Consider the following 21,659-nt stretch of genomic DNA (forward strand, 5'->3'; position numbering starts at 1 on the left):
GCTGATAGGATAAGAAGGACAATGACGGTGCAGCACTCAAACTCTTGGTAATGAATCAGGACCACCATATACACACTAGATACTAGTCCGAGAGCCATCTACTGCATGTACGAGGGTTTAGGCTACAGGTGTCTAACTCCATTCCTCAAAGGTCAGATCCGTGCCAGTGTTTAGGATGGACTGAAAAAAATGTGCTCTACTTGATGAACCACACCTGTCCCATCAATTAATTTGAGCTATGCCAAAAATGTGTGAGGACCTCAGCCCTTGAGGACTGGTGATAGGTTTAGTGGAGATTAGATCGCTACTACAATCTTTATTATTATTTTTTTTTTTATAAAAAATAATCCTAAATAAAAAAAAAATAAAAAAAAGTGTATGTCCTTTTTTCCCCCTCTTGCTAAATTGGTCCTAGACTGCGATCGGAATGCTACACTATGCCTAGATGGCATAGGACTATGGTTGGGATTAGACTGGTAGCCCATTTTAGGGACAGTTAGGCAGCAGGCATGTCCTTTGTACAGCACTGCTCTAGATCGCAGCACTGTAAACATACAAATTACATTTTTATTCTTTGTTGCAGCCTGTTTCGCGCGCTCGAGCACGTGCTTGTTCCCTGCTAATCTTGCGAGACTGCCTTGACAGCAAACAGCGTTAGGCGGGCCCAGGAGAGCCACTCTGCTACCGCCAATCGGTGTTAGGTGGTTGCAGAGAGGTTAATTCTGATAGCGAAACAAGTAATCTTTTTCAATACTTTACAATGACTTAAAGCGGAATATAACCCTGCATTTCAACTTTGCTCTAAAACATTATTTACAGTATATTATATGCAACCAGCATTTTTTTTTTACTAGACCAGCATTGGAAGGGTTACACAGAGCTTTAAAGTTCCTGGAGATTTCTGCAGACGCATCCGAAGCTGACATAGATACATTTGGTTTACATAAATGTATCTAAGTGTGGCATGTGACTCACTCTCTCTGAGAAGGAGCTGGAGGACAGCCAAAAAGTGTGTAACATTTCTCAATAGATACATTTAACTAAATAGAATGTAACAATCTGAACTTCTGCATATCTCTCCACGGAACTTTAAACCTCTGTGTTTAACCCTTCCAATGCTGGTCTAGTAAAAAAAAAAATGCTGGTTGCATATAATATGCTGTAAATAATGTTTTAGAGCAAAGTTGAAATGCAGGGTTATTATTCCGCTTTAACCTAACCCTACTCTCACACAGAACTCTCCCTCTACCGATACCTAACCCTTAACCCTCCCTCTACCAATCACCTAACCATTAACACCCCCAGGTGGTGGCTAACACATTCCGCCATGTTGCCTAAACTTTAACCTACCTCAGCTGCCGCAAATCAGGTGCACCTAAAATTCTACTCGTCACAAATCAAGGTTTTTACAATGGCCACCTATGGCAGCCCCTTGTTTCCAAGGCGGCATTTGCACCCATGTTTCCAGCTTCATCTGCGGTAGTTGGGATAGGAATTAGTAAGCATACAGCAAAAAATGAAAAAGGAAATCTAGCTTACGGCCAACTTATCACTTCTCCAATTTTGTTTCCGTTCAGTCTGCTAACTGGCTTTATGCCCAACTTCAGCAAAAGCTTTGTGTTTTTCTTTCCTCAAGGGAAAAACTAAATTGACTCTGAATTAAACAAACTAACAGATGCAAGGAAATACATTACCTTTGGTCTGGTAGATTTAACTGACTTCTCAAAGAAATGCCAAAACCCGTAAACACATGTGCAATGTCATGTCTCACTGGTCATTTGTGACATGTAACTTCACGTTTTTTCAGTTCAGGTATGTTTTAATATAGTTTAAAGGAATACTGTTGGGGGGGAAATGAGTTGAACTTAACCGAGGCTTCTAATGGTCCCCCGCAGACATCCTGTGCCCGCGCAGCCACTCACCGATGCTCTGGCCCCGCCTCCGGTTCACTATTGGAATTTCAGACTTTAAAGTCTGAAAACCACTGCGCCTGCGTTGCCGTGTCCTCGCTCCCGCTGATGTCACCAGGAACGTACTGCACAGGTACAGACCATACTGGGTATGGCGCAGTACGCTCATGGCGACATCAGCGGGAGCGAGGAAACGGCAACACAGTCACAGTGGTTTTCAGACTTTAAAGTCTGAAATTCCAGAAGTGAACTGGAGGCGGGGCCGGAGTATCGGTGAGTGGCTGCGCAGGCACAGGATGTCTGCGGGGGACCATTAGAAGCCCTGGGTAAGTTCAACTCATTTTCCCCCGACCCCCCTACAGTATTCCTTTAAAGTAAAACGATATATGGTAAGGAAAACTTTATCGTCCAGAATCATCAACAGGGCAAAACAAATGCTTGTTCTTAGGGGCAGAGAGCAGGACTTGGCAGCAATTTGTGCCGAACAAATTAGAAAAAGATAGCCATTTGGCTGCTGTACCAGAAAACATGTATGGAACAAGACAGCATTGTCTGAGCAATTTTGGGTACCTGGAGTTGGAGTCGGGAAAAAAAAAATGCACCGACTGCAAATCCTAATAAATTTAAACTGTAATTAAAAGAGAAAATATGATAAAATGTTCTATTTCTAAGATGATAGTCATCATAAATAGCCTGTATATACAGTAATAGAGCGTAGTCCACAAAAATTAAATAAGCCAATCAGAAAATAGGAGACTCGAGCTGCTGCAGCAAAGCAGTCACCGCATTTTTAAAACAAAATATGCATAGCCGAGTGTGACTGTATAACTGATGTGAACACAGGAACCTTATATAGGTTTATGCAAAAGTTGTATACAAATGTAATCTTTGTTCATGAAATCAATTCATTTGATAGGTTGTTAAATTTGGGATCCATGACTACAAAATTAAGTTACACAGTAGTATTATGCTGGAAATACACAATGACATTTTTTTTTTGGGGGGGGAGGGCAGATTTACTTTCCGATTGATTTTCCCATCAATTTCCATTCACTTCTATGACAAAATCGATCAAACTCAGATCGGACCTGTCGGATGTTATCTATCGAGATATCTAACTGCCAAAAAAAAAAAAAAACCTCATAGTGTATTCCCAGCAGTATACTCTACAACGTACGAGAGGAATCGGCGCAGGAGACTTGGGCGCAGGATACAGCCGGTATATGGCTCAGTGTTCTCCCCAGAAATTTTTTTTACCCGGGTGGTATGAAAAAGTAGCCGGGTGGGGAAGTAAGGGCCTTTTCCCACTAGAAAGCGCAATCGCGATGTGATCACACAACCTACAATTTCCACTACCCATGACATATAGCCACCAGGAACTGAGTGCGATCGTGCGATGATTGCAATGTGGGAAATGAGCACCGCGATTCACATGTTATCGCGTTGCTCATTGGGGGAGGGGAGTTAGATTTACAGGTAGTCCTCGGTTAACGAATGAAATAGGGACTGTAGGCTCTTTCTTAACCTGAATCCGTCCTTAAGTCGGGACGCTGTGCCATTTCTGTCCCCTGTGCTTCCAGTGTCATCTGTGTCATCTCTGCCCCCCTCTGTCTCTCCTTGTGCCCCCTAATGCAGAGTATGCGCAGCAGAAGCCACTACAAGTTTCACCTCTTCCATGGCGGCTCCGGGGTAATCAGCGGCGTCCTCTCTCCCTTCACCATTCCTCTTCTTTTTTTGATTGCGTCATTACGTGACGCTACTAGTGAAGCCGCCGGGAGGAATATTGAGGGGAGAGAGGATGCCGCTGCTTGGCCTGGAGCCGCCATGGAAGAAGTGAGACTTGCTGCGCATACTCTGCATTAGAAAAGGGGGCACAAGAGGTAGTCCCCGGGCTGCGTGACGTCATCGCGGCGGGCGTTCGTAACGGCGGGTCGTTCGTTAGTTGGCCGTTCGTAACCTGGGGACTACCTGTACTTAGCTGGGACTTCTTCCAGCAATCTATCAGGTCCCTTGCTGTAGTTCCAATCTGCTCCAGTGTGTTGCTATTCTCTCCGAAAGATCCCCGACGCTGGCTGCGGGCACGTGTACACCTCTCTCAATCGTGCTCCAGAGGCCAGGATGATTCTGTGCTTGCGCAGTTCACGCATAATTAAACTACACAAACGCAGAATGCTCCAGACTACATGAGCAAGAGAGGTGCACAGATGAGACCTTGCATGCACAGTAGCCTGCAACCAGCTGTGGTTGGAGATGTTTGGAGGGGAAAGCAGCAGCCTGGAGGATAGTGTAACCACAGAAAGAGACCAGATAAGATTTCTAGAAGAAGCCCTCCCCTCCCCCCCAGAGACTGTCAATTTTAGAGAACAATGCTTAGGCTGGCACTTTTTTATATATTGTTGACGCTTTCTTTGCCTGGATACACACTTCTCCCCATTAACTTCCCACATTCTTTTAGCGAACTCTCTGAAATACGGAGAAGTGATTTACACTCTGCTCCATGTTTGTTTTTGTAGGTTAATTACCTGGCTGCCTGGTGACCAGTGAGCCTGAAAGAGTTAATTAGAGGTCCTCTGCTGTACGGGTGTGCTGGAGTGACTTGTATCAGTGACTGAGCTGTCACTGTGTAACGTCACGCTGCCGTGCACACTGCTCGGACATTCTGCGTGCAAAGATGATTTCTCCTCCCGGGTGTGACTGCTGCTGCTGCTATTGGCTGGACGGAGTTATGAGGGGCGGGGAGCACTCGGCTGCCTCTGTTTTTACTGGCTGGAGGCAGGAACCAATGGGTAGGAGGGAGGGAAAGAAAGAGAGCCTTCAGCTACGCGTATAATAAAATGTCTCTGGACAGACGGCTAGCTAATTAAGCCACCTGGGCGGCCGCTGATTTTACCCGGGCGGCGCGCCCTGCTAATATGCCCTGGGGAGAACACTGTGGCTGATCCTGCTGTTGCACAAATCCCAGCTGAATTATAGTGTTTTATAAGTAACTTCAGTTCAGTCTTCTGATAACTCGGAAGTTACTCACTGCTAAGCCCAAGTCTCCTGCGCTGGAATTAAAGTGTTCGTACTCTACATTTACACTCTCCACAGAGCTGCTGTGAATCCACTGATTTACATAAGCATTTATGGAAATATCTTATTTACATAAGAAATTATACAAATGTCTGGTAAAATCACATACAGCAATTTTCCAGGCATTTACAAGCCGGATGTCAGTGGTTAGTAGACAACTATGCCACGCATTTAGCAAATTTCATTATTGCTATTCCACACTGAACTCTTTAAAGAGACTCTGTAACAAATTTTTCAGCCTCTGTTCTTCTATCCTATAAGTTCTTATGCCTGTTCTAATCTGCTCTGGCTTACTGCAGTCTTTCCTAACTGCACTGTCTTTGTAATAAATCAATGTATCTTTCCTCTGTCCTGTTTGTCGGGCTAAAGCTTGATTGTGTGGAATGTGCAGGGCTGCTTGTGATTGGTAGAAGCGATACACACCCTCTGCAGGCCCCCTGCATACTCTGAATGACTCACACTCTATGCTTAGCTGAGCCTATTAGAAGCTGGTTAGTTTGTTTGTAAACACTGCCTAAAACTGTTAATTACAAGCCAGGATTGCAGCAGAGAGTGGCAGAAACAGCACAGAGGGCCACAGGAGAAAATAATGAATAGAATGGTATGCTTTTTATTGTAAGAATATTAGAGTACAGATTCTCTTTAACTCACTGTAGCAGGATGACAATACAGCCATGGACACTGCACACGCAGTTGCTACAACCTAGGATCTTTAGGTAGTATTCTCTGACCGCCCTCAACTGCTAGCACTCTCAAACTGCACACATGTGTATGGGACCACAGGTTAAACACTGGTGGTTTTAGAGGATGCTATTAGGCCTGAACGATAAATCGTTTCAGGATCAAAATCGCGATCACGGAAACGGCGATTCCGTGATCGGCATGGTGGCAATTTTGATCCCCCTCTGTGGGAAGTATATCAGTCCCCTCTCCCACTGTGTGCAGCTCGCCGCACCGTCCACCGGGTGTTACTCGCGGCGATGGAGGCGGCTCACTCTCTCTCCCTGTGCACAGCAGCCTATCAGCAGAGCAGCCAGCAGACTCCGCCCGCAGGCTCTCAATTGGCTCACTCCTTCCAGCTCCTTCATTTCATTGGCTGGGAGGATAGCAGACTCTGCCCACAGGCTCTCAACCTCGCGCGGCTCACTCCTTCTGCCATCAATTCAGGTTTACATCTTGTGCTATTGCCATGGCTTTGGCTGATGTAAGTAGATTTCTAACGGAAGGCTGAAAGCATTACAAGCAGTATGTGTGTCAAGATTTTGTAATCATTGGCTATAATTTTAGTTTTACTTGTCATTTGAAAAAACGTCAGTGCATGTTTGCAATTGTTACTGTGCACATTGTGAATTTAGCGATGAGGCTTGATTTGAAAAAAATCGTGAATAAAATCAAAATCGCAATTTCTGACAGAAATCGTGCGATTCAATCTTTTCCTAAAATCGTTCAGGCCTAGATGCTATCATCCCCGGGGATTTGGGAGGTACAAAGACATCATTCTGCTGCGAGAATGCGGCGTTTCAGCTATCAGAATCAATTTATTTCGCCAAGTACAGCGGGAGTTGTACCCGGAATTATTTTTGGCACATACAGGGTCGGTGATGGTACGGTACAGTATCAGACATGCAGTAGATTGAGAGGCGTACACATGCAGCATAGTATACAAGAGTAGGCATCTACAAGGCAACACGGCATATACAGGCATATACAAAGCAACAAAAACTGGAGGGGTCCTAGTGCTGTGTGAGCGGAGCTGCCTGCCTCCTTGGCGGCGCTCACCAACTCCACAGCAACTCGGATGCCCCCGTAATGTCCGACAGTACGTAGAGAAGGAGAGAGAGGGGGGGAGGAGAGAAGGGGAGGGGGAGAGAGAGAGAGAGAGAGAGAGAGAGAGAGAGAGAGAGAGAGAGAGAGAGAGAGAGAGAGAGAGAGAGAAAAAGAGAGAGAGAAAGAGAGGGAGAAGGAGAGGGGGAGAGAGAGAGAGAGAGAGAGGAGAGGGGGAGAGGGAGAGGAGAGGGAGAGAGAGAGAAAGAGAGAGAGAGGGAGAGAGAAGAAGGATTATCAGGCTAGAGAGAGACACAGAGTTCAAAGAGTCCTGCTATCCAGCTGGTTGATGGTGTGACTGGAGGTTCCCATGGCTGCACAAATCTATCCCCCAGCTGCGGCCTAGTGGCATTTTGAGCAGGGGGGGGGACCCGGTGGTGGAGGGCAGGCGGTTCCTTGGGAGTCCCCTTAGGATTGCAGTGTCCCCGGTTAGTGTCCCTGCGTGTGCTTGAGGTGGCTGGCTCCCTAACTACCCTGGTAGCGGTGGCGGTGTTGTACCCGATGCGGAGATCTGGACCACATGGGTGGCAGCCTCAGCTGATGCAGCTCCGGAGGTGGCTTGCCGATGGGGTGCCTTCCCTAGTCATTGCAGTGGCTGGAGGGGGCTGGCTCAGGGCAGCAGTCGGGCAGCGATGACAGAGCCAGAGCACGGGAGCTCGAACAGCTGTTGGCCTGCAACCAGCATGTGAAGCCGAGGTCTCCCGACCGGCAGGGTGGCCAGTGACGGCATCGTCCTCCGTGGCTGGAAACAAGAGGGGGACAGGGGCCTCCCGCTGGGAGCCATCCTAGATTCCTGGTTCCCAGGCTTCAATGCTGTGATGGGGTCAGCACGGATGGTTGCGCTGATGGCCTGGGGGCAGCGGCAGCAGATCAGCAGAGCTCCGTGCTGCCTCACCATGCCTGCGCACTGCACGTGGGCCTCGGAACAGCTGATCCTCTCGCCAACCCGTGATCCATGGATGCTGCCGGGCCAGACCGGCATCGACCTATGATCATATTGTTGACTGGCAAGTAAAAAGATATTTGTTAAAGCGGATCCGAGATGAAAAACTAACTATAACAAGTAACTTGTCTATATATCTTATCTAAAGTTTAGATAGTTTACACAGCAAATCTAGCTGCAAACAGCTTTAATAGAATATGATCGATTATTCCTGTGACACAATGACAGCAGCCATGTTGTTTGTAAACATTACATAGAGGCAGGCTTATCTGCATCTCGAGAAAAAAAAAAAACCTAATCCCCCCTCCTCCCCTCTGCCTCTGAAATCTCTGGCTAGTAATGGCTCCCCCTCCTCCTGCCCAGACTAAGCTCCCATGAGCCCTTGCTACTGTCTGAAAGTGCCTTGGCTCTCTGAAAACCTGTGGGCGTGGCTTCTATAGTTTATAGGGAATTAGAGTATTAACCACTTTACCCTCCGCGGTACAGATTTCTCCGTCCCTTTTTTCCCCCCTAAAAAACCAAGGGATGGAGAAATCCGTACCTTCCGCGCTACCGCCGCTGTCCGTGCTCCCACCACTCGTGCACGCCGCCGCCCGCAGATCAATGAACGGGAAAATCCATTCCCGTTCGTTGATCTAAGCCCCCGCAATGATCTGCTGCTTCTTTGAGAAACAGCGCGATCATTGTGATTCTCCCAGCCTCGTAGTACTTCCTGTAAGCGTACAGGTCGCATGTAAACAAACTCACTGTGGAAATCTTGTGGCCAAATAGTAAAACTACACCCTAAAGCATTTTACATATACAAATACATTAGTTTTACACAATAAATTAACTCCTTACCTTCCACACGCCCCAATTTTTTTTATTTTTTTTTGTAATAAAAAAAAAAAATACAATAAAAAACAAACAAAAAACAAAAAAACATATAGTTACCTTAGGGACTGAACTTTTTAAATATTTATCTCAAGAGGGTATAACACTGTTACTTTATAAACTACGGGCTTGTAATTAGGGATGGATGCAAAACTGAAAAAAATGCACCTTTATTTCCAAATAAAATATTGGTGCCAAACATTGTGATAGGGACATCATTTAAACGGTTTTATAACCGGGACAAATGGGCAAATACATTTCATGGGTTTTAACCACTTCTGTACCACGCTATGTTTTGCTGATCGGTGCTGCGTGGGCTCTCCAGCCCGCAGCACCGATCAGATAGCGGCCAGGCCGATCAGACTTCCCCCCTTTTTTCCCCACTAGGGGGATGTCCTGCTGGGGGGGTCTGATCGCCGCCGGCTGCTTGCGCTTGCTAGGGTGGGGCTCTTCAAAGCCCCCCTCTGCAGCGCTTCCTGGCCTCCTTCCCCTTCCCTCCCTCTCCCTCCCCCTGTGAGCGGCGCAGGACGGATTTCCGTCCTGCGCCTGATGGGATAGGCTTTAGCCTATCAGATGCCGGCGATCCCCGGCCAATCAGAGGCCGGGGATCGCCGATCTCCTCTACGGCGCTGCTGCGCAGCAGCGCCGTATACATGTAAACACCGGGGAAGATCTTCCCCGTGTGTTTACATTTACCCTGCGAGCCGCCGATCGGCTCGCAGGGTGTTCACGGAGACACCCTCCGTGAACTGACATGGAACGGCCGCTCGTACGAGCGGCCGTTTCCATGGAATACACTTCAGGATTCAGGGGCGTACATATACGCACCGAGAATCCGGAAGTGGTTAATTACAGTAGCATGCATTATTTAAAAACTATAATGGCCGAAAACTGAAAAATTATTTTTTCCCCACATTTTTTTCCTATTTTCACATTAAAACACATTTAGAATAAAATAATTCTTGGCATAATGTCCCACCTAAAGAAAGCCTAATTGGTGGCGAAAAAAACAAGACGTAGTTCATTTCATTGTGATAAGTAATAATAAAGTTATAGACGAATGAATGGAAGGAGCGCTGAAAGGTGAAAATTGCTCTGGTGTTCAAGGGGTAAAACCCCTCAGTGGTGAAGAGGTTAAAACAAAAAAAATATTTGGCTTGAGGAATGCCCTATAAACTATATGAAAGGAACACAATTATGCAATGAGTAAAAGTTCATCTCGGATCCACTTCAAGGCTTCAGACTCTCTAAGTAAAACCAGTTGCCTGCCTGTACTGCTTATCCTCCGCCATTAATACTTTTAGACATAGACCCTGAACAAGCATGCAGATCATGTGTATCTTACATTTTTTTTGTCAAATCTAACAAGATTAGCTGCATGCTTGTTTGTACAGCAGAGTCCCCAGCAACCGGCCAAAAAAAGCACAAACCTACCCCCATAAATACTCACTGAGCCTCCAGTGACTAGCAGCCTTCCTGTACCTCCTAGCAGGCTCCTAGTGGCTTCCCACATGCACGCAACATGGCATGTCACCTGACCCACATTGGAAGCTGCTAGGAGGTACAGAAAAGCTGTCAAACGTCACTGGAGGCAAGTTCTGGATAACAAGCACTTTGCTGTACATCAGCAGGGCTGCCAAGCAACTGGTATTGTTTAAAAGAAAATAAATATGGCAGCCTCCATATACTTCTCATGTCAGGTTCCCTGAAGGTCCGAGGTGTTTAAAAATCAAAAATCGACTTACCTGGGGCTTCCTCCAGCCCCTGGCAGCCGTCCCTGTGCCCTCTCCTCAGCTCTGGTGACTTCCAGTCCCCTCCCGTGCATATTGCCAACCTCGCCAGGTCGGCATCTTACTGCCATCCAGTGTGCCGCTCACGGAGTCACACTGACGTCATCCGGACTGTACTGCAGTCGTAGAACTACTGCGCCTACAGTACAGTACAGTACGCCTGGTTAGTACAGCTCAGATGACATCAGTGCGACTCCGTGAGACGCACGCTGGAGCGCAGTAAACTTCTTGCACCGGAGGGGACCCCAAGCCACTGGCGGGGAGCGGAGCTGCGGCGAGGGCACAGGACAGCTGCAAGGGGCTGGAGAGAGCCCCAGGCAAGGCTGTGGAGTCGGTCCAAAAATCCACCGACTCCGACTCCTCAGTTTAGGATTCCACCGACTCCGACTCCACGACTCCGACTCCTCTAATTTGCATATTACAATTTTGTTGATTAAAAGTATGTAACATGAAATTCGTCTCTTAACTGCCAACGCTTAGGAATTTTACAAAACAACTGAAGTGAGAAGGATATGTAGACTACTATATTTATTCCCTTTAGACTAAAACTAGTCCTTGGTAAGAGTACTTGTAAAAGGTACAAACCGGAACAAAGAACATCTATCAGGCCCTAGGCAATGTAAGTGTGGGTACATGTAAGAATGATGTGCAGGTGGTACTCTGCAGGGGAATGAGGAGATTGTAAACAGACAACACCTCTGTGTTCAATGTGCACAGCATTCTCAGTGGATTCCCTGCAGCTCTGTGGGGAGTGCATATGTAGAGTATAGTACTACTGTGTAACAAAGTAAACCTGAGACAGATGAAAATTAAAGTTTTATACATACCTGGGGCTTCCTCCAGCCGCCTTCAGGATAATCAGTCCCTCGTTGTCCTCCTCCACCACCTGGATCTTCTGCTATGAGTCCAGGTACTTGAGCCAGTCAGGCGTAGTGCGCATGCACACACTCCGCCGCCAGGAGCATACTACACCTGTGCAGCAGTATTGCGCAGGTGCAGAATGTTCCTGGCCGTGGGAGCGGCATGCGGCCGGACAGCGCTGACTGGCTAAATTACCAGGACTCATAGCAGAAGATCCGGGTGGTGGAGGACAGTGAGGGACTGATTAGCCTGAAGGGGGCTGGAGGAAGCCCCAGGTATGTATAAAAAAACTTTACTTTTCATCCGTCTCAGTTACCCTTTAATTTGTAGTCACCAAACCAAAATTTTAATAACATATCAAATTATTTGATTTCATCAGCAAAGGGAGTGCATACATTTGCATAAATCAGCATCAATGCAGAATTATTTCCATCTCGTTGACCATCTCTATTAGTGACACAGCTACACATCAGGCTTTATTCTTACAGCATATATGTTATTTAGTATATATAAGAGGTTCCTGTGTACACATCATATATACAGTCACAATCAGATATGTATATGTGTCCTTAAAAATACGGGGACTGCTTTTTTTGAAGCAGCACAAGTAACTAATTTTGATTGGTTTATTTCATTTTTGTGGACTAAGCACAGCTATTACTGTATATATACTGTGTATATATACATTATTTTTAATGACTATTATCTGAGAAATAGAACATTTTATCATATTTTCTATTTTAATTACAGTTACAAATTCATTAGGAGTCGGAGTCGGTGCATTTTTTCCCGACTCCGACTCCAGGCACCCAAAATTGCCCGACTCCGACTCCACAGCCCTGGCCCCAGGTAATCAGATTTTTTATTTTTACACAGCACGGACATTCCCTTTAACTGAAGAACCCAGGTGCAAAGTCTGGAGAAAACTCAAGTGACAACGTAACCTCTTAAGTTTACCCAATAACTTATTTTGAGTACTGACCATTGCAGCCATTCAGAATAAACAGTTGGCAGATATGCGTGTTCCAGGAGTGTTCCCAACGAAGCCTCCTACTAAGAGAATGGCTGCGCTTGAGCCTTTGAAGACACCTAACAATCAGTTTACCAATTGTGACATGCTTCAAAAAATGGCAGTATCAGACTTACTGTGGTAGTCAATTTTTAATCTCCACTTACTTATATGGTTATTATAGAAAAGGAGTTTTAAAGGACCCAGGTAAAGTGCTTGAAGTTCCTCCTTAGGGGTTTTGTGAGGGTAAAACAAAAAAAAAAAAACGACACTTACCTGGGGCTTCTATCAGCCCCCTGCAGTTCTTATGTCCCACGCCGTCCTCTACGATTCGCCGTTCCCGGTCTAATTCGGCATCTGATCCAACTGCGGCTGCTCGTGCTCACTCCCGCGCATGTCATCGGGAGCTTACAGCGCAGGCACAGTACAAAAAAACTTCATATTGCACCTGCGCAGTAAGATCCCGATGACACGCGATGACATCTATTTAGACGAATAATAGACAGGTGGCTGGGAACGGAGGATCGTAGGAGGACGGCGCGGGACATGACAGCTGCAGGGGGCCGATAGAAGCTCCAGGTAAGTGTCCTTTTTTGTTTTTTTAAAGCCTCCACAGAACCCCTTTAGGCTGGTTTCACAGTGGGACGTTACAGGCGCACGTTAGAGCAGCCTGTAACGCAGCCCAACTCACAGTACTGAAAAATCAATGGGCTGTTCACAGTGCCCACGTTGCGTTACATTGTAACGCAGCACGTCTACATAACGTACTGCATGCAGTACTTTACACGCGGCTAAGCCGCGTTAGACTGTTTGCACATGCTCAGTAGGTTTTTTTTTTTCATTTTATGGGCGGAGAGGAGGCGGGTGTTATAATTTAAGTAGGCCTCAGTTACTTGGCCTGAGTTTTATGTAAAAGGCTTGTCCGCAGTGTATGCCTTTAAAATAGATAGAGGGTTGGTGATGCAGGCAGAGGCATCTCAGGGTCTGCGTGTAGCAGAAGATACACGCAGATACTGAGAACATGTTCCTAACAGAAGGCCATCGGCCACTCTGACCTCAACAGGAACAGAAAACATTGGCCATGTTTACTAAACATCCGCGGTCCTGCATCTGGGTCAAGTGCCTCATTGATTATTAATCGAGTAGGCGGGTATGATGACACCACGAGTGGGTCCACCAATAGACTGATATAGGGGGTGGCGAAGATGATGTCATATTTAACTCTTTCCTAGTCGGTATTAAATCTGGAGCGAGCGATGGGGAACTCACTTCTGCTTCTTCCTTCTGCACTAGCTCGCAAGGCCGACTTGGACCTCTAAGCATGGTATTCCTTTATGTAAGCTGATATAATGTATGCTATGTACATAGGTAGTTTAGTGTAACGTAGGTAGGAAGAAGGTACCTGATAGACTTCGGTAGGGAGTCTAATCAAGAGCTTGTAATGCAACATGAAGATTTGCATAGCTAGGATATGATGACTGTATCTATCTGTCTTTCTGTGACTTGAATAAATAACGGAAACATTGGAGAAGCCTGAGAAAGTCTATTTCCTGTTTGCTGTGTGGAGAGTCAAGTGATCTCACAGTCTGTGAGACGATGGTGTCGAAGCAAGGTGATAAGAACAGTTTATAACAGCGGGGAGAGGCCGCTACGTAGCCAGGCACATGGATACTTATTCACTGCACTTGCAGTGTTTACATCCTGGAGCGGCCGCGGATTGGCGGGACCACGTGATGTGGAGAGCTCCGCTAACCTGGTCTCCGCAGTGCCTCCGACAGAGCAGGCGCACCAAGAGCTGCTTGTAACGCGGCTCTTCACAGCGTCCTGCTCCAACACCACCAGGCGTTGCGTTAGGGGCACGTTATGCGACCATACCGTCCCCTAAAACGCAACGTCCCACTGTGAAACCAGCCTTAAAGGAGAAACCCACCAGCACCATACAACAGCATGAATGGAGGCGAATGCAGGTGTACTAGTCATACTCATATGAAAAGGAGACTTTGGCTCATATGCAATTCACCTTTTCTCCTGAGTTTTCTCCAAGTTGATATTTTCACTCCTTGACAATAAAAATCCTTTCATATCCCTAGCAAGCAAGAACATACACAAAATCATTTTGACAGTACTTTTTCTACTACTTTTGGTACTTTTTCAATTGCAAAATGCAGAAAAATTATTTTAAAAGGAAAGATAAAAAATTATCACCTAGGAGAAGAAGTCAATTGCATATGGGCCTTTCTGTATACACAATGTTGAACCAGCATGACCTGGTCTCCAGCAACTATTTAAGGATACCTGACTCAAGGCAAAGCTACAAAGGGTAAGCAAAGAGGTATGCTCATGCTGGATCCACATACTTCTGTGCTTTATGTGTTCCTCTCCTTGTTCTTCCAGGCCATGTGATTTTGGGGTAAAGATTTTTGTACATGAGAAGGCAGGCTTGCAGAAATATCCCCTCCTATTAACCACTCACTTCGTCCACTGACTGAAGGAAAGTAAACGGGGCAGGGAAGAGGTGGGAAAGTGAGGGAGGAAACATTGCAGCAAACCTGCCTCCTCCTGTCTGAAAATTTGATTTTAGCCAAAAGTCAAAATGTTTCAAGATGTGATTAAGGGGACCAGAGGGAATGAGGAGAGGGTGACAGACAACAACCAAAGGTATGATCCAGCATCAACATATCTATATGCTTACCTTAGATAGCTTTGCCTCAATCAGTTGTGACTTTAATGGAGGGAAAAAGTTGAGGGAAGTCTCTGGATCCTCTAGCGGCCTCCCCAAACTCCTCCAGAGCACAGCTTCTCACAGGGATCCTCTTAAAGCTCACGGCCGAGCTCCTGTATGTAAACAAGCGCTGACGCACTGCACAGGATAGCTTGCGTCTGTGCAGTAGCACGAACCCGCTCGGTGTAAAAAGCCAAGTCCAATGGCTCCATGCTACTGCGCAGGCACAAGTTTACTCGGGATCTCCTACCAGACATTACATTTTACCTACAATATTCCTGCCATATTGAACTAACCTCTTTTTGCTTTGTCTCTGGACACTCTGAGTGTAGCGTTAGAGTAGCCCCTTCAATATTTCTTGGCATAGGTGTAGATCCAGGGTTAATGGTAAAATGAATCTGGTCTGGTGAAATAATATGCTGAACATATCCCTGTGACATTGCGTCTGGTTCAGACATCAGCAGAAGGCCTTCTTCATTGGCAGCATCCAAGAAAGGTAAGGTAGGTCCAACATTGCTTTCGTCATCCTCTTCATCTTCCTCTTCATCTGATGGTTGCTGGTCCTGCTCTATGAGGACAGTTGTGGTGTCATAAACGGTTTCCGATTCCCGACCTCCCTTTTCCAAAAACCACTTCCTCATCTTGTCATCTGGGCACATGCCATCCTCCTCCATTGACATTAATGCCAGTTCTGGGCTGTTCTCACCCATTATTAAAAGCTGGTTTAATGAAGAGATCTGCAAAACTTTAGCGTTGTCCTTCTAAAAAAGGTAGAAAGTTTGTGGCGACACATTTATAGGCCAAAGACAATTAAAAATCTTGTAAAGTCATTTCCATAAAAGCATTAGTGAATGTCAAAAATACAATCAGAAGGGAATGTAGCTGCGTCTTGGAAAAAAAAAAAAAACATTCAAACTTTTCACGGTCACATTTAAATTATACAAAACAATTGTAAAAATTAAAAAAAAAAAAGTTCTTTACAAAGGTATCAGGTTTTTACCCCCATGTTAAAATATGTACGAATATGTTTTCCTCCTTATGGCATCTGCTTGTTTCAAAGTGAATCATAGCTGAACTGGTCACAGTGCTTCTGTAGTTCAATAATCAGCAAGGGTTCTTTGACTTGTCCTCTAACTAGGAAAGTCTGACACGGCTGGCTGTGAGGCAGAAAGTCACTGATGAGGGACATAGTGGAAGAAATGATTTCCTACCAGCTTGCAGAGTGTAGGGTCGCCCTGGCAGCAGGTGGGGGCTCTTAGAAAGGGTCCCCTGGCTCTCCTCCTGGGACGGCTGCAGAGAGGAACATCAGAAGGACTCTACCACACACACACACACATTCAGCAGCTGCTGTAGCTGGGACAAGATCAGCTCATCTCCTCCATAGAGATGGCTGTGCTATAGGGGGACGTGCAGAGACAACACGAAGCACAGGTTCCACTGTCACTGACGCTTCTCTCTCCTTTCTCGCTAAGCGATAACGCAGTCGGTCCCCTCCAGTCAGCCAGCCTCTGTGCCTCTTAGCCCGCAGCTCATGCCCGGAACGCGACACTTCCTGATCCGCTTCCTTCTCCGGAATATTGGGATGTACGGAAAGCAGAAAGGGACACACCATCTCAGAGCGGCCAATCACACTTGTCACGTGATAGCAGAAGGTAAGACTGTGGGAAGGCACGAAACACGTGACTGGAGTCGTCTCCAGGGCAACAAGATCGTAGTTCGATTGACGTACTGAATTTGAAATCTTAACATCGCGCCCTCTGCTGATCTTCCCAAAACACAGCAGCTGTTTACAAACCCTGTGGTAACAGAGAAATAAGTGAACACCGCTAATGGAAAGCCCCATGATTTATCAAGAAATAAAGAGAAAAGAAGTGTCACATTCATTTTGTAATTAGCTAAAATTTAGTGTAAAACCACTTCAGCCCTTGTTGTTTTCACCTTATAGCAATTTTTAACGTTTCAGCACCCCTCCCAATCATTTAGGCAGGGGTCACACTTGTCTTTCAGTTTCTACACTTTTCAGAAAACTGAAAGACAAATGTGACCTCTACATTACAACAGCTAATGTAATTTATAGAGAAAACTGACAAATTGCGCAAGATGTCAGTTTTTTTTCTGCATGCGAAATCTGCATTAAAGTGTGACCTAGCTCATTGATTAACATGAGTTCTCAGTTGAAGTCAGTTTTTCTGTGCAGAAAACGCGTACGAAAGCCGGTAAGTGTGACCCCTGCCTTAAAGAGAAAATGTGATCAAGAATTGAACTTCATCCCAATCAGTAGCTGATACTCCCTTTTACATGAGAAATCTATTCCTTTTCACAAACGGATCATCAGGGGGCGCTGTATGGCTGATATTGTGATGAAACCCCTCCCACAGTGGGATGTCAGGACCATGGTCCAGTTTCCTTTTTTTTTCTGTTTTCTGCATCCAGAATCCACGTGTAGTGGAAATAGGCCCTAAGACCCGTTTACACTAAGGGCCCGTTTACACTTGGGCGTAAACCGCCGCGATTCCGCAGAGTTTCTCCGCACATGAATCGCACGGGGAAACTCTGCCATAGGGGAGAATGGCGCCGCCGGCGGAATCACTTGCTGTAGTGATTTGCCCGAAACCCCCCACAGAATTTGCAGCTAAGGCTGCGAATCCCATAGCCGGCCCGTGCATGGCACGGCCGATGGGATTCACCTGCGATCCCACCCACCCGCTCAGTGCCGGCGTGCGTCTCGCAGGCACACGCCACACTAGTGGAAACGAGCCCTTAATCAGTTGCTCTCAGTTAGAAAACTGATTTTCAAAGTAATGCCCATGTTTTCCTATGGCATCTTTCACACTTAACGCGTTTTAACTGAAATCTTTTTCCATCAGTAGTTTTCCTTCACTTAAACATTTGCAAACAAGAAATATATCAATTTAAATAATGGGAATACATTTTAGAGTCAGTTAAACACATTTTCAGGAGAAAAATACATATATTTACAAAGATCTGGACATCAGTCTTGAAAGAGGGACAAGTTGGGAAGAAAGAGGGACAGGGGGATTTGGTTCCCAAAGAGGGACTGTCCCTCCGAAAGAGGGACAGTTGGGAGATATGCTAGCGCAGTCACTACTAGGTTAACACTTTTCCAGCGCATCTCAATATTTGTATTTGAATGCTGATTATAACCGTTTTCTTTGTAATATTTGTATATTCTATGTATGTAACTACAAGAATATATTTTGCCATAAAATAAATTCCGATGACTGATTTCCAGAAACTCGGAAATCAGAATTCCATGGATTTTGGAAGCTCATCCCTAAAAGAAACATCAAGGAGCCCCTGGAAGGACCATGTTATGTGGAACTCCTTATTGTGCTCAAGGACTGTAATCCAAAGACTGAAACATACATCACCAAATCCTAAATATTTTCTTCTTTTCCCTGGTGATTTTTACCACTAGTTTCAGTACATTTTTTGCTTTTGCTAGTCACAACATTTTTCTCTAATAATATTGTAATGCACTATTTCATTTATATCAATAAATGATTTAAAAATGACATTAAAAAAATCAATGGTACTTACAGTACATATTATCCCGTCTGGAAAATTTGACAGCTTTTTGGTAAAGTTCTGTTTGATCCCCCAGCCAGATCTGACCATTTTTGGAAAGCTGAAAGTCCCTTTCCTTTGCACTGGGTCCCGAGTCAATGCGATGCCCCATTCCCCAAGTCAGGGGGGGGGGGGGGGGGGGGGGGTTTGAGGGACGGATGTCCCCTGCACTTTGCTGCAGAGAGCCCAGTGGAATTGAGTCTCCTGCCCATACCAGTAAGACAGAGAGGAGACGAGGGTGCATAGCTGCGCTGCTCCTTTATCTGTAATGAGAGACCCAGGGCACTTCACATAAGTTTTGAAGACAGATTTATGCTGCGAAGGAAGAAAACAACCTACCGGGTGTACTGCTTATCATCATGTCGGGTTCGTTCCGTACTTCTGTAATTGTGCTTTCTGCAGCCATGTTCAGGGGACACCACTCCTTCAAAACCCCATAACTTGGGAACTGAGCATCATACGTAAACGGGACCCGGTGCAACAGAAAGCCAGGACTTTCAGCTTTCCAAAAATAGTCAGATCTTCCTGGGGGAGCAAACAGAACTTTAACAAAAAGCTGCCAAACTTTCCAGACGGATAATATGTAAGTACCAAATCAATAAATCATTTAAAATAAATTTGAAAAGGATATCTACCTGTACTGAGTATATTCAAGAACTAAATCCACACCCCTGAGAACAGTTACCATAAGGATCTAATGATGCTGGATTGAGTTAGGATGTTCTGTATAACTTCTACATTCCGGGTCTTAAGGCTCATACACACCTCAGACCATAGTCTTTTGAAAATGAAAGATCACAGACCAATTTTACCCCCTTCCATGTAGTATGAGAGCCATACCTACACAGTCTATTCTATGGAGCTGAACTCCCCATCAGACAGAAATCTTTGCAAGATGCTGCACGCAAAGATGCTGTAGACATTTAAAAGATCAGTATCTGCAAAAGATCTGTTCCTGCCAAAGATCCGTTCCTGCAAAATGCATTCACAGTCTATGATATCTGCAGATCATCATACACACCTTGTTTAACAGACATTTATCTGCAGATCCGATCCACCAGGATGGTTTTTCAGATCTGCAGATGATTGTCTGATTTGCAGATGAATGTCAGTTAAACAAGGTGTGTATGATGATCTGCAGATCTCATAGACTATGAATGCAATTTGCAGGAACGGATCTTTGGCAGGAACAGATCTTTTGCAGATACTGATCTTTTGTGTCTGTACAGCATCTTTGTGTGCAGCATCTTGCAAAGATTTTTTTCTGATGGGGAGTTCAGCTCCATAGAAAAGACTGTGAAGGTATGGCTCTCGTACTACATGGAAGGGGGTAAAATTGGTCTGTGATCTTTCATTTTCAAAAGACTATGGTCTGATGTGTGTATGTGGCCTTAGAATAGACATGGCAGGTCATCTCACTGTCTTAGGACATGGTGGCAGTTTACCGGTTATTGTAGCAAATTGTATGTTCGCTGATCTATGTCTAATCATAGTGAGAAGTGATGCAGGTGGACAAAATGCAGAGTGACAATCCACAATGCAGAAAATATATTTTAATTGGATGCCATTGAGGCAGCAGTCATCCAATGGCAGCAAACAGACATAAGGTCTGGGACCCACTAGAGCTTTTTTTTTTTTTTTAGCATTTAGGGATTACTTTCAATTGCTAGCGATTTACCTAAACGCTCTGCTAATGTAAGTGGATGGGACAGATTGTACTAGAGCAGACATGGGCAAACTCGGCCCTCCAGCTGTTACTAAACTACAAGCCCCACAATGCATTTGCCTTTATGCGTCATGACTGTGGCTGTCAGACTCCTGCAATGCATTGTGGGACTTGTAGTTCCGTAACAGCTGGAGGGCCGAGTTTGTCCATGCCTGTACTAGAGCGACTGCAATTAGGCAAATCGCAATCACAGGACATTCAGCATTTTGGGAGCGTTTCCATTCTAATGTATTGTGTAGGAGCATTGAGATCGCTCCCAAATTTGCTTGCGAAGCACTATCACAAATCACTAGCAATTTTGTTTTGTAGTGGGCCCCAAGCCTAACAATGTGTTAAAGGACAACTGAAGAGAGAGGTATATGGAGGCTGCCATGTTTATTTCCTTTTAAGCAATACCAGTTGCCTGGCAGCCCTGCTGATCCTCTGCCTCTAATGCTATTAGCCATAGCCCCTGAACAAGCATGCAGCAGATCAGGTGTTTCAGACTTTAAAGTCAGATCTGACAAGACTAGCTGCATGCTTGTTTCTGGTGTTATTCAGATACTACTGCAGAGAAATAGACCAGCAGGGCTGCCAGGCAACTGGTATTGATTAAAAGGAAATAAATATTGCAACCTCCGTATACCTCTTACTTCAGTTCCCCTTTAAGACATAAAGGATTTCGTGGCCCTTCAGTTCACATTTTCCACTACGTTTCTCCTAGGTGATACTTTCCCAACAAATCAATAAAATGCTTTTAAGCCACCAGCAAAAAGAAAAATAATTTTGACATTACTTTTTAACCTACGTTTTGAGTGCTGAAAAGTTATTTTAAACAGATGATGAAAAATTATCTCCTAGGAGAAAACTTAGGAGAAAAAGTAAATTGAATTAGAGCCTATGGTCCCTATTCAATTTACTTTTTTCTCCTAGGTTCAATCTTCACACCTCATCAACCAGGACCAGATTAAGCAGCACGGGGGCCCCCTTACCCCCCCCCCCCCCTTCCCAGCAAAGTCAGCCCCCGGGACCCTTGAGCCAGCTGGTGACAACTACCTCTTCCCCAGGTGGTCTTCTTTGACTGCTCCATGGGGCCCCTGCAGTATACATGGCTGCATTGTAATGACTCAACTGTCCCAGCATGCTGCTCCGTCCCATGCTCAGTCTTCATGCCAGCTGCCTGCATCTTCTCCATGAGGCACATGTTATGCACAAATACCTGCTGCGGGTAATGTAGAAGAGGCAGGCAGTGGGGATGAGGATGAAGCATGGACAGAGCAGCACGCTGGGACAGGTGAGTTATTACAATGCAGCCACGCAGGGTGCCCTGGGGTTTGGGAGCACTCAGGGGAGACCAACTGG

General features: G+C 45.5%; 1 protein-coding gene across 2 annotated transcripts in view; it reads right to left on the reverse strand.

Moving 5' to 3' along the window:
- MTF1 (metal regulatory transcription factor 1) overlaps window positions 1–16,632 on the reverse strand; it is a 52,008-nt gene extending 35,376 nt beyond the window's left edge. For both annotated transcript variants that reach the window (XM_068269024.1, XM_068269023.1), the window contains exon 1: window positions 15,301–16,632. In XM_068269024.1, coding sequence (XP_068125125.1) covers window positions 15,301–15,714 — 414 coding nt within the window. In that variant the 5' untranslated portion in view covers window positions 15,715–16,632. The remainder of the gene's footprint in view (window positions 1–15,300) is intronic.
- Window positions 16,633–21,659: the final 5,027 nt, after the last annotated feature.

Source organism: Hyperolius riggenbachi, chromosome 2 (assembly GCF_040937935.1).
Source record: "Hyperolius riggenbachi isolate aHypRig1 chromosome 2, aHypRig1.pri, whole genome shotgun sequence".
Taxonomy (NCBI): Eukaryota; Metazoa; Chordata; class Amphibia; order Anura; family Hyperoliidae; genus Hyperolius; species Hyperolius riggenbachi.